Source organism: Artemia sp. Qi Xiang Cuo, chromosome 21, assembly GCF_049724085.1.
Source record: "Artemia sp. Qi Xiang Cuo chromosome 21, ASM4972408v1, whole genome shotgun sequence".
NCBI lineage: Eukaryota > Metazoa > Arthropoda > Branchiopoda > Anostraca > Artemiidae > Artemia > Artemia sp. Qi Xiang Cuo.
Window position 1 is genome coordinate 27,438,649 of NC_142814.1, and position 14,124 is coordinate 27,452,772.

At 37.2% G+C, this 14,124-nt stretch overlaps 1 protein-coding gene across 1 annotated transcript in view; it reads left to right on the plus strand.

Annotated features, from left to right (window-relative positions):
• The first annotated feature begins 5,871 nt into the window (after positions 1 to 5,871).
• The window catches only part of LOC148939402 (cytoplasmic aconitate hydratase-like), a 92,243-nt gene continuing 83,990 nt past the window's right edge, over positions 5,872 to 14,124 (plus strand). The window contains exons 1-2 of the mRNA XM_089106866.1: positions 5,872 to 6,028; positions 10,742 to 10,902. Of these exons, the coding sequence (XP_088962992.1) occupies positions 5,872 to 6,028; positions 10,742 to 10,902 (318 nt within the window). The remainder of the gene's footprint in view (positions 6,029 to 10,741; positions 10,903 to 14,124) is intronic.

Consider the following 14,124-nt stretch of genomic DNA (forward strand, 5'->3'; position numbering starts at 1 on the left):
AATTATTCTCAGGGCTCTTTTTGGAATGGATTCAATTTTTTCTGATTCATCACAGGAGATACCAGGATGCCAAACTGGGCAAGCATATTCAAGATGCGGGCGGACAAAGGAAGTATAGATCCTTAAGGAATAGGATGGGTGGACATTAAATTTATTCAAGAGCTTAAGGAGAGATATGGAAGCATTAGCTCTATGGACAATATCTTTAACTTGGATATCCAACTTTAAATTAGAGGAAATTGTAACACCATGTGATTTAAGGGAAGAAATGGAAATATCTGTGGGGATAGGGTTGAGGAAAGGGGGTGATGTTTTAAGGAAACATATTGGCATTACCAAAGATTTAGAGGGGTTTGCTCTCATGTCTATGTCTGTAGCGCCATCTGCAATATCATTGAGGATGCTCATAGGGTTGCTTACTAAGTTTCTGTAGCAGGTTTCAACAACCGTTAGGTTATCCACAAATTTCCGTCTGTTGGGAAATTCCTTAGCAAGGCTATTTATCATAACAGAAAACAGGAGGGGACCTAGGAGAGTACCTTGGGGTACTCCATTGTGAACAGGGAGGGACTGGAATAATGATTCTGATACTTGACCACTTGTGATCTATTTGATAAAAAGCAGGCAACCAATTTCACCAGAAAAGAATCAATATTAAAATCAGTTATAAGTTTTTCAACTAAAATATTGTGGTTAACAAGATCAAATGCTTTTTGAAGGTCAATGGAAATTAAATTTAACCAGTAATTATGTTTTTCTAGTATTATCCCAATTTAGTCAATAATAAAAACAAGGTGATGGGAAGTAGAAGTGAATTTGATGTTCCCAAATTGTCTCAAGTCAGTGAGAGGTAGGATTTTTTCCTTTAGCCAGTCTGCAAGGAATCCTTCGTATAGTTTAGAGAATATATGAGTGAGTGAAATAGGACGAACACCTTCAAAACCAGGTTTCCGTTTTTCTTTTTTCAAGGGGGTTATGAAACCTTGTTTCCAAATTTGCAGATACTGGCCAGACTCAGTAATTTCATTGAAAATAACAGACAAGGGCTTTGAAAGGAAGTCACTGAAAGCACTAATTAAAGGAAAAGGGATATACTAAAGGGCAGACACGTGTTTTTCGTAACTTCCCAATTCTTCTTTCAATCTCAGATGAAGATATGGAGGGGAAAGCAGGTGGGAGATCATCAGTAGGTAATTCATAAGACTGCCGGAAGGCTCTGGACAATGGAGGCAAGGAACTTGTTTAGATTATGAGCAGTAACTTCTGGGGATTTCAGTAGATTGAAATCAAGCTGGTCTAGACTCCTACCACACTACTTCTTTATTTCAGAATACAGATTTTTGGGTTTATGGGTAAACAATTCTTTGACATTATTCTTGTAGTAGGATTGGGCAGATTTATGTATTTCCTTTTTAATTGCTTTTCTTAGTATATTTGCTTCATCAAGTTTACCATTTCTGAAAAGATTCATTTTTTTTCTAATTAGCGCTTTTATGGGCTTTTGTAGGGTCAAAGTCAAAGAACGTCAAAGTCAATATATGAATGAGGGATTATGCTTGGTGATGTACTGATTGATTTAGAAGGAGCATATGACAATGCACAAAAAGACATAGTAGGGGAAAGACTTTATGCATTAAGTTTCCCTCGACCAATTAGAAAACTTAATAATAGCTTTCTAGACAATAGAACCTTTAAAGTTTAAGTAAATGGAAAACTATCAACCTCAAGACCTATTGAAAAGGTTCTCCCACAGGGAGCCGTGCTCAGCTGTTTATTATTCATATTGTATATGACAGCATTAAAGTTCATTTACCACATGGAATTTTTGCAGATGATTTTGCAGATGGCAACAGGAAAAACATTTGCGGAAGTTGCAAATAAACTTCAAATTATTGCTAACAAATTCCAGGACTTTTCTATCCATATCAGAAACTACCCATATCAGTCCCCAAATCAGTGATCATATATTTCCATCATAGACAAAAAGTAGAATTACAACATGTTACCCTAGGAAATTCTACAATTCTAACTACCAATGTAATTAAATACCTTAGAATAATTCTGGACACAAAGATTCAAAACCTTCTACAAGAAGGAGGGCTCTCACCAATTGAAAATAGATACAAACTTAACTATAAGATACCTGACAAAATTGGAAACAACCCCTCACCATTTCTTATTTCCAGAAGCCAGAGCGAGCTGACTAGAGCCAAAAAATTACCCACTGATGTCAGCAATTATGGCCAGGACACAATACCCCATCAAACTGGGACATGTTAAAACTAAAATAGCAAAAGAACCACTATGGATATCAATCACTCCAGAGGTTAAACTTAAATTCCCTCCCCCCAAAAAGGAACAAATTGAATCCCAAACTGCTGTCCAACATTTCAAACAGCTCTTAAAAAAAGAATATGATGGATTTGCCCATCTATAGGTTGGCAGGTCTTTAAGTGAAGAGGGATGTGGAAGTAGATGCTTTTTAAATCAAGCACAGCCTGTGTATCACAGAAAAACACAAGGCAAGGGCCAGCATACTAACACCTGAAGTAGCTGCAATCAATTGGGGATTAGGGACCCTAATTAAACTGAACCTTAGCAATAAACACATAGTAGTATTCTTTGGCTCTAAATCTGCTCTCAATATCCTAACAAACCCTAACTTTGAAACACTGGATATAGACCTACATCAAACTAAAGTAAACCTAAACAGCCTTGGAAGATTAGGCTGTGTTATTAAATTTCAATATATACCTAGTCATCTAGGTATAAAAGGAAATGAAAAACCTGACAAGATAGCAAAGGAAGGAGCAAAAAGCCAAACGAAACCAGTGTTATGTCTCTAACTATAAGGGACATAACTAGATTGCGACTGAAAACATTCCCTAAATTAAAGCCATCAAATCTATCCCCCTTTCCAACCAGGATGCAATCAGTCTCGTTTCATTGCCTGTGTACAAACACAGCTAACTTCAACCACTATTCCTTTTCACATGAAATTAAGCAGCCACATGGAGATGTTGCCACTAGCCCATTTTGCAGGTACTGTAAGAACACACAAGAAACCCCTGAGCACATGCTATTGAATTGTAAAACACTGGAAAGAAAACAAGTGAATCTCCCCAATTTGAAAATTAAACTAGGACTGAATTCAAACCCACTGACAGATGTAAATGCTTTAACCCAATCTTCAAAAAGAGATTTCCTCATGCATGCTTTTAAACTGTTAATGGATTTAAACTTACAACCCCATATATAGTAGGTCAATTTATGCTGACTTTATTGAATTGGACATACCCTTCTATGATTATACCACATATTTTTACCTAATTAGCTGATCTACATGTTTACATATTCATCCATTTTTTGAATATTTATAAGCAGTGTTTATAATAACGCCATTGACTATAATAGTAACGTAATTTTTGCAACTAGAGAATTGACATCGTAAGGCAATATCTCTTTCAGCCGCAAGTGAATTGTTCCAAGAATAAGCCTACGAATTTGTCACGAGAAAAGAAGAAAAATTCAAAGATAGGGATACATTGTCATGCCAACACAGAAAGAAGAGGGGCAAATGATCTGATTATCAGGACGCACGTGTCAATTGTCTGCAGTTGATTGATTGCCTTCGTGGGTAAATGCGGGGACGTTTGAAGTAGGTGTCCAAAACATGGTATAATATGCTCGGCTGCTTTGGTAGAAAACTGAGACTGCTTGGTGAGCTCCAGCAGCTTCTCGTTACTCACGAAGTCAAACCACCACAGATCTTTTATTTTCACTGGCTCTTCAACTGGAATACATAGATGGCCTTGAGGGTTGCGGCTCATGTGTGCCATGTCTCAGGTCCATAAAGCATCACAGAACCGACGAGGACATTAGAAATTCGCAGTTTAGCTGAACAACTGATATTTGGTTTTCGCCAAAGGTGACAGTTCAACCTGTTCATGACAGAAGACAATTCTGCCATGGGCAGATAAAGGTTAAAGAAATTCAGCAAGATTTATATATCCAGTTATTAATTGATCCTTTATCTTACCTACAAGGGTAAGATAAAGGCTAAAGAAATTAAATTGCTTGCTTATTTGAAATGTGAAGTTCTGTCCATCTTAGATTTTCTTGAATCTGACATGGAGTTTGACTCCTTGCTACTGAAATTAAATAAAAAAAAAAACACCCCTTAAATTATTGGGGTGGAGAATTTAGCTCAAGTAATTGGAGCCTCAACATTAGCGGTAACAGAGGTTCATTGGCAAAATCCGGATCTACTCAGTTTGTCCGGTTATAATAAAATGATAAATTTACGCTCAGATGACCACTGACTTGGAAAAAAGGAAGGAGGTCTTGCAATTTATATTAATAAGAAAATTCCTGGTGTCCGGATAGAGGTACCTGTGCTTGATGATTATGATGAGATTCTTTGGGTATTTGCAAAGCCCAGACGCACAAGATGTCAGTTCTCAAAAAGTTCTCCAAGAAAAACTTCAATTAAGTACTGACTACGTAGAGGGTAAATGCCCCACGGGTGGTATGTTCCTGCTTGGTGACGCTAACGAACTACGACTTGAGTCTTTGGAAAGAGGATTAGGTCTAAAATAGTTAGTTAATTGCCCAAGAACAAAAGGTGATACGGCTCTGGACTGCATAGCTACTAAAATGTCTTAATTCTATAGGAAACCCTCCCCAGGTCCCCCAATAGGAGGAAGTTACCACTTCACCCTTGAGCTAAAACTCACAAGCGAAGTTCGGGTCACGTACACTACAGAAACAACTACAAGTCGGCCAATCACAAACAGTGGATTGTTTGGTTTCGGCAATTGGTTCACGACCGAAAAATGGGATGGCATAATTTCCACGGCTAATGCTGATGAAATGGCCACTACTATTCAAGAAAAACTTCTCGGCAAGTATCATTTCTATTTTCCTGAAAAAGTTAACAAGCATTTTTCAGCATATCGTCCACACGTTACAAAAGAAATCAAAGCACTAAGCAGGAAAATGAGACAACTTTTCAGGGAAAAAAACATAAAGAAGCTACTACCCTGAAGAATAAAATCAGAGGAATGACCCACCAGGCAGCGACGTTGTACTACCAAAAGGATAAAGCAAATGACCGGCAAAACGCAGACTGGACTGGGCAGCGATTGTTCAGTCACTTCCACCACTAAACTTGGAGGATTTTCCGCATCCATCTCCAGATCTTATGAATTTCCGAATCATCACAGAATTCCAAGTTCGCCTCAAATTGATGAAACTGAGGAGGACCAGTATTACACCACTCGATATTCATGTTGACCTCATTAAGGCTTTTCCTGAATTTTTGAGTGCTTTGTTAACTTTATTATTTAACAAGATTACAATGTCTGGCCAGTATCCGCAAAATTGGAAAAAAGGATTGATAACCCCTATCCCCAAAAAAGGAGGCCCTTGGGATAAGACTGGTGTGCGGGCTATTACGATGACATCGATTTTTAGCAAGATTTATGAAAGTTTTGTCGTTGGGTGGCTGACAACTTTTATTCTGCATATAATTGACCCTTAACAATTCGGTAGTATTCCCAAGGGTTCGACAAGCCATTACTTAGCTAGTTTGCGTGATAAGATTTTAAAGCATCTTGATGAACCGGAACGCTGGGTCAACCTCATCGCGATTGACCTAAAGAAAGTATTTGATTTGATCTGCCATATAACCCTTATCCGCAAGCTATTGACAAATTTTAATGTAAATGCAAATTTGGTAAGAATAGTTGCGAATTTTCTTTCAGGTAGAAGTAACAAAAAACTAAGTATAAATCAGGCTATTCTGATCCCCATCCAATCTACTGTAGAGTACCCCAGGCAACAATTTTAGTCCCTCTACTTTTTTCGGTTATGGTAAAAGAGTTGGCAAATGATGAGTGGGATCGCTTTAAGTTTGTTGATGATCTATCCGTACTGGAGCTAGGTGAAAAGAGTGTTTCAAGTGAGGCAGACAGAACAATGGCGAATTTATCACGCCAAGCTGAGGAGGACAAAATGATCGTCAATCGTGAAAAATAGCTCGCATTAACTTTTTCTTTTCTGAGGAACAGTTCATCTCTTGCTTTGCAGAATGTTTCAGGTATCATGGATGTCAAACTCTTGGGAATATATCTCACACATGACCTGAAATTGGAAAAACAGACACAGGAGATGATCAAACGGGCAAACCAGGGTTTCCTTTCTTTAAAACTCCTTGCTCGTTATGGTGTCCCAACCCCCCCCCCCCCCTATTGCGTGCTTTTCTTACATTTGCCATACCTCTGGTAGAATATGGTTGTCCCGTTTGGCATTACGGCCTGACTTCGGACCAGAAGGACCATCTGGAAAGGATCTAATTCCGAGCTCTACTGGTAGTGTCTAAATCTCCCAAAGTCCCTCATTGCTCCCTTTTAAAACAATTTTCACTTACAACTCTTTCGATACGCCGAAATGAATTTTGTTTTAAATTTGGTGTCGGTATTTTGGAAAATCCGTGGATTCGTGAAACATTCCCCCCTGAGCATCTCCCTTTGCGCCAAAGGCTCCTGCGACATGTAGATCAACCATACCAAAAATTCAGCCGTTACCAGCACGACATATGCTGTACGCAAGTAGTTTTGTTGCCTCGTTCGTCAAGATTTTTAATTCTGCACCCACTCGTCAATAATTGTATGTATTTGTTTGCTTTAGTTCATTATTCTTTTTATTCGTTTGATTCTGTTTGGCTCTGTTTAGTTTGAATCTGTGAGATTTCGAATCAATGTATAATTTTGTATGATGATGGCTACGGCTGTGATTGTCATATGTTTTATATGTTTAGTGCCTTATTATAACAAGAACTGCTACTGACCAGTGTGACTCTGTAAGGCGTTTGAAAATAAAATTGTTTTATTTTATTTTTATTATAATAATTAAAAAGTAGGCCTACCTGAATTGTCAAACCCCTTTAGTATTCAGTTTGTAAATTATGAACTGGCATCTGATTCAGCTAAAAGAAAAGTTCTAGTAAAGGTCCTGTCCTTGTATGGTATACCAGAATGTTATTGTGGGAATAATGTTGCTACTGTGAAGGTATGAAGCAAGGTTAGTAGCTGGTTCAGTGTAAAATCAGGAGTTAAGCAGGGTTGTGTCCTGTCCCGGTTTATATGGGTTATTGCCTGTGTACAAACACAGCTAACTTCAACCACTATTCCTTTTTACATGAAATTAAGCAGCCACATGGAGATGTTGCCACTAGCCCATTTTGCAGGTACTGTAAGAACACACAAGAAACCCCTGAGCACATGCTATTGAATTGTAAAACACTGGAAAGAAAACAAGTGAATCTCCCCAATTTGAAAATTAAACTAGGACTGAATTCAAACCCACTGACAGATGTAAATGCTTTGACCCAATCTTCAAAAAGAGATTTCTTCATGCATGCTTTTAAACTGTTAATGGATTTAAACCTACAACCCCATATATAGTAGGTCAATTTATGCTGACTTTATTGAATTGGACATACCCTTCTATGATTATACCACATATTTTTACCTAATTAGCTGATCTACATGTTTACATGTTCATCCATTTTTTGAATATTTATAAGCAGTGTTTATAATAACGCCATTGACTATAATAGTAACGTAATTTTTGCAACTAGAGAATTTACATCGTAAGGCAACATCTCTTTCAGCCGCAAGTGAATTGTTCCAAGAAGAAGCCTACGAATTTGTCACGAGAAAAGAAGAAAAATTCAAAGATTGGGATACATTGTCAAGCCAACACAGAAAGAAGAGGGGCAAATGATCTGATTTTCAGGACACACGTCTCAATTGTCTGCAGTTGATTGATTGCCTTCGTGGGTAAATGCGGGGACGTTTGAAGTAGGTGTCCAAAACATGGTATAATATGCTCGGCTGCTTTGGTAGAAAACTGAGACTGCTTGGTGAGCTCCAGCAGCTTCTCGTTACTCACGAAGTCAAACCACCACAGATCTTTGATTTTCACTGGCTCTTCAACTGGAATACATAGATGGCCTTGAGGGTTGCGGCTCATGTGTGCCATGTCTCAGGTCCATAAAGCATCACAGAACCGACGAGGACATTAGAAATTCGCAGTTTAGCTGAACAACTGATATTTGGTTTTCGCCAAAGGTGACAGTTCAACCTGTTCATGACAGAAGACAATTCTGCCATGGGCAGATAAAGGTTAAAGAAATTCAGCAAGATTTATATATCCAGTTATTAATTGATCCTTTATCTTACCTACAAGGGTAAGATAAAGGCTAAAGAAATTAAATTGCTTGCTTATTTGAAATGTGAAGTTCTGTCCATCTTAGATTTTCTTGAATCTGACATGGAGTTTGACTCCTTGCTACTGAAATTAAATAAAAAAAAAAACACCCCTTAAAGGTAGCCTACTTCAGATGGAAAAACCTTCTGATTTATGCCTTTTGGATGATTCCCTATATTTTTTTCAAATCAGGGCTCGATCACTTTTGAAATGTTTCTGAATTAGAGTTTGACTCTAAAAAAAGAAGAAAAAAATGCCCCTTAAAGGTACTTCAGATAGAGAAACCTCCTGATATACGCCTAGTGGACGCGTTCTTGATTACAAGGGGTGAACTGGTATGTGTAGTATAGAAGTTGGTACCAGACCTAGTCAACGGGAAGTAATCATTTGTACTTCTTAGTCTTATCCTGTTATCTCTGTGCACTTCCATAATAGAGCAACGCTTCTATTGAAAAATAAGAAATGAAAATAATTTCATATTTTAACATTATTTCTTTAATCTTTATTTTACCCTGCTATGATAACTCAACCCCCCAAAACATGATAAAAGAATTAAAGAGATAAAAATCGAAAAAAATATATACTATAGGATATTCTACATCATCTATTCTGCCTGTAATTTGGAATATAGGCAGAATATTCCAAATTTCTTCTTTTCTTTGTTCTTTTTATTTGCCATACTTTCCCTTTGACTGCTCAATTTTGCATATGAGGGTATTTTTCTGCTGGGGGGGGGGGATTTTATGCAGAGGAATATGCGTAGAACCATCTAGAAGGTTTTGAAAAATTTTCCAAGATGCTAGATGCCAAGATAGCTAAGATAAGAATAACCTATTGTTTGAGGATTGTATCTATTTTGAAGATTAAAGGGGGTAAATAATTTTATAGGGGGATTCTTCCTTAAGATTGTTTCCAGTCTGTTTTGTGCTTTGTAACAAGGTGGATTAATATCCCAGAAAGGGCTAGAGCATTAAAATTTTAAAAATAAAACTTCCGATCTCTTGTCTCGTCATATAAACTGTTCTAGATATTAGAGTCATCTCAAGGGTATTAGAAAGACTCAAGGCTAATTTCCTACTTTTGAAAAGGGAAACACGGATACCTACTATGTCTAAATTATTTTCATTATGTGTAATTGGAACAAGAAAATGAGGTGTTACGACATTGATAAAAATGACAAAACTGCCACCTTTTCTATTTGAAGTCCTGTCCTTTCCATAAAAGATGAAGCCTGGCAAGAAAATTCTTCTGAAAAGAATTTTATTGAAAAAGCTTCTTTCTCTTCTAGCGTAGGGTAACTAGTTTGCCTTAGCGTAGAAGATCGTTTTTTGGGAATTTGGTATTTAGTGACCAGTTGAGGGTGTGCTGCTTGTTTAGGGCTAGTGGTAGGTTTCTTCTGAGGTCTAGAAGAGTACTAAGGATGAGAAGTGCTGATTTAACATGAGAACCAAGGTTTAGAGATATTAGTTGGCTACTCAGTTTAGGATTGGTTTTTAAGGTTTCCTCATTTGGTCTCACAAAGGTTCACGAAGTGTCACTTTGATGTCACAATACGCACGAAATTTCACTGGTAAATTGCAATAGACTTAGAAAGATGTGGACAAGATGAATGATGAGAGAGAACTGGAAGTGGGTTACATATTTGATTAGTTGGCTTGCATTTCATTTTCAAATAATCTTATGGTAAAAGATCCAGCGTTTTTCCAGGTCTAGTGAGGGGGAAGAGGTGGAATAGAAGTGGTTTGGCTAAAAATTCCAATTGGTTCCTTCAAAAATATGTTATGGTACCCCTCTCTTCCTTATGCTGGTATCTGCAATTCCTCTAAAAAAAATGTTTGGACTGGTAAGTTTTGTTCTAGTGATTATGCTGTTGTTAGTGCAAGATACATCTCAAAAGCATCTGTCTTGGAGGATCTTTTCTTCTTCAGTATTTTAATGCTCTTCCCTGTGTGCAATTTAATTATTTTTTATGGGTTACTTATGTTATAATGTCATTTCGTTGTGCTTTATTTCACGTTAAAATAATTTACATATGTGTTTTTGGAGCAAAATAAGCGGAATTTTATTAAAAGTAGTATGGATCGCTTGTCTGTGTTATCTCGATTTGCAAAGGCAACATCTCTAGAATAATCCTATTAAGTAGTCTGCAGGGGGTATGACAAAGGATGGATTCCCTAGATGAGACAGAGGTGATGTTAAAAAGAATCTTGCAACAACGTTAGGAATATCTTCAGACGTGACCAAAATAGAAGCTGGAAAGCGGAGACATATATGCCAATCTGTTGACCTGTGATCGCCGAATACTGTATCAAGTTTGTTTTTAGTAGCAGTCAAGATTAACCAATAGAAATATTTGGGAGGTAAAGGCCCGGAGCTTTTCCTAGGTGACGTGCCTGATATGTATTATAAGCAGTAGTTCAAAGTGTTATATGAATGAATAATGAATACATCAATCCTTTTCTTTTAGATCGTCTTCCATATAGCATAAGAGTATTGCTAGAATCAGCAGTCAGGAATTGTGATGAATTCCATGTTACCAAAAAGGATGTTGAGACAATTCTTGATTGGAATGATATTCAGCTCAAAGAAACAGAGATCTCATTCAAGCCATCTAGAGTCATATTACAGGTTTGGATATATACAGCACTTTCTTGGGCTTTGGATAGGACTTACCTGAATAGATTATTGTAATAAAAGCAGGCTCTGTACATAAGTACATAAATTTCAGTCTTACAAAGGAAGGAAAGGGGATTCAGGAAGCTTCAAGGAAAGGGTGAGATAGATTTTAAAAAGAGCACCATCATACACATATTTCCAAAGTTATTTTTAATTTATTTTGCACTCATCTTGTGGAGACAGGAATGATCCCTATGTACTCTTATATGCTGCTATGCTTCGGTTGCTGAAGTGACTAGAATTAAACATATGCTAAATTGACCATCAATGTTGCCTTGACTGTAGTTTAGGTATTTCGAGAGAATTTCTAGTCCATTAATTGAATGGTTTTTACCGTTTTCGTCAAACACAGAATAAATGAGATACTTTTATAAAAGGCAGAGACTTCTACTTTCTTATATGTAATTCTTTTGGTTATTTCTCAATTAGCCATCACTATTTCCGGCTTCATAAGATTGATCGAATTCGGAAGCTGATGACTAAACACCAAGAACAATTAAAGAAGGAGAACAAAACCAGTGAATAAAGATAGCATTAAAAGGGATAGTATTAACTACGTAGCAGAAATGTGTCTAAACTTTTATGTTACACGGTAACAACCTTTCTGATAAGATCTAGCTGATAAAAATTAGTTATTTGCTTGTCTTTGTTTTATTGTTTAATAATAATTTGTATATACTGTGTACTGGCGATGGGAAGATGTTAGTTTTCTCAGATTCTGATGCTGATTTTCATACTGCCTCTTAGTCACACTTCCTATTTGATATCTGATTCCATTTCTTAATCAAATGGTGTGTGCTACATTATCTGTAAATCTTACCTGAACTTAGTTCTAGGTTAAAGGGAGGGATAACGTCCTTTTTTTAGATTAATTAAAAAAACTTTTTCCACAAAATAAGTTTTTCAAAGAAAAGTAAAGAACTCCATTAAACAAAAAATGAGCAAATGTAAAATCAGATAATCTACCTAGCGTGAAACTACCACAAATCAGTGTCGATAAATAAATGAAACCGAAACCGAACAGAAATTACAATAATAACCGAGTCAAACTCAAAACGAGTAGAAATTAACATAAGTTGGGCTGAAAACCCCTATGCCTTCCCAAGGCCAGAACATAATTTGCACTTTACTGATTTAATTCATTTTTTATGTTTATGTAAGGAGTTAAGTGGTTTGAGAGAGGAAATTTTTCCGGGGTGGTTCGAAAGGGAGGAATGGGTGGGTAATATATTAAGAGATAGAAATTTTCTTGGGATAAAGAATTATGGGAAGGTTTATTGGACTGGGCATGGAGCATAGAGATCATTTCCTTTAGATTCATTTTTTACTTTATTTTTGTTTTGTTTATAATAAGGATGTTTTCATTTATTAGTTTTGAAGTGTATTGTGTATTAACCAGTAGGGCTTTTAGTGTTAATAAATTATATCATATCATATTAGCCCCCTATGCACGTAAATGCACAAACAAAAATCAGAAATGCAAAAATATGATATTTCTAAAATGCTAAAAAAAAAGCTTGCACAAATAAAAAAGATATCCTAAATCAGAAATTTCATCAATTATAAAAACTAGAACGACAGGGAAAATGGGGAAAGCGAAGGAAAATTGCTGAGAAAGAGTTAGAGGAAAAAAAAGGAGTTTGATAATCTGGATGAAAAGAAGAGATTGAGAAACAGAAGAAATTTGAACCAAAAAACAACGACAGGAGGATTGCAGTACACAAAAAACATCAATGGAGTTGATGAAAAATATTGAAAGATCAATCTACATTGCTCCTGGCAGAATGAAATTTCAAAATAAGATAGAATACATTACTTTTTTAAATTTGCTGAGGCTCACCTTGGAGTGACGAAAAATAGATGTTTAAATGGTTGTATTAAATGGTTTTTGACAATTGTTAGGGAATGGAATCCTATCAATTGATCCACTTAGTCATTATGCAGTTTTAAAAACAGTGGTTCACACAAGACAACATAGTGAAAAAAAAATATATTCAAGCCCCTCTAGAAGATGTCTAGAAGAGTTTGATGGGGGGCTGTTTTTTACATTGTGTGCCATATAATATCTTGCCCCTAAACAAAAGAATAAGTTGTATTACAATATAAGTCGTATTACCCCCCCCCCCCCCCTAACCACAAAAAAGGCTCTCTAGAAGTTTCAAATCGATCCCTGATGCATGAGACAAAACAGGACCTGCTCTCTTGTGATGATCGGAAAACAAATGTGCTCGTCAAAGTACTCCGACGAAGCATTGGCTCTAACTACTCGTTTTATGACCTCACGTGATTGGCTATCTTTGACGGATAGTTGCAAATTATGTAGAGTGAGATCAGAGTATACTGACACGTAGACAGGGGTTCTTGTGAACTTAGACCCTGGCAAATTATATGCACCCTTGAATATTCTTTTTCATATTTGGATTGAATTCTCATATCTTGGGGGGGGGGGTGTTGTGGGGTGGGTTTAACGATCCCTCCCGTCAAAATAAGTTTCTGATTAGCGATAAATTACGGAAGATTATGAGCGTGATTTAAGTAAAAGAGGAATTACCGAGAAGAACACTATGGTTTTAGGAAGGGAAGAGGATGTTTTGATCATGTTGATCTTTGCCCTATGATGGCTTGTGCCAACAAGTTGTGCAGTTTTGCTCATAGTGCTAGTAATTTAAAATGTCGCATTAATCGTCCAGGGCCTTTTAAGTATTTTGACCGTTTGTCTCGTTTTAACCGTAATCCAGTATTCGAATATAGTATGCCAAGCCATAGCCAGATTGTTTATGGGAGCAATGCTTCAAGTAATAATCCTAGACCCGAGCCGGTGCGAAAAAACTTGTCGAGACGACGGGGCCAACAGCTGAGCCAAAGAAACCCGCCTTTTCGGTTTCCCTTCCCCCAGTCGCATCCACGACAACCTTTTTCAATACCAACATCGCGTTACTGGATCCCTTCTTCGTGCGGTCACTGCGGGTCAGACGGGCTCACTATATCTCTCCGGTTCCACTTGGAGCTCTCCCCCTTCCTCTTTCCCCACTGGCCCTCCCCCAATCCCTAGACCAATCCTTCGTAAAGCATCAGCCTCCCGCGTTTCGACTATAAACCATGCCGTCCCACTTAGTAACAGGTTTTCGCCATTAGAAGAATTTGATCTTGCAGAATCTTTGGAACACCAGGAAA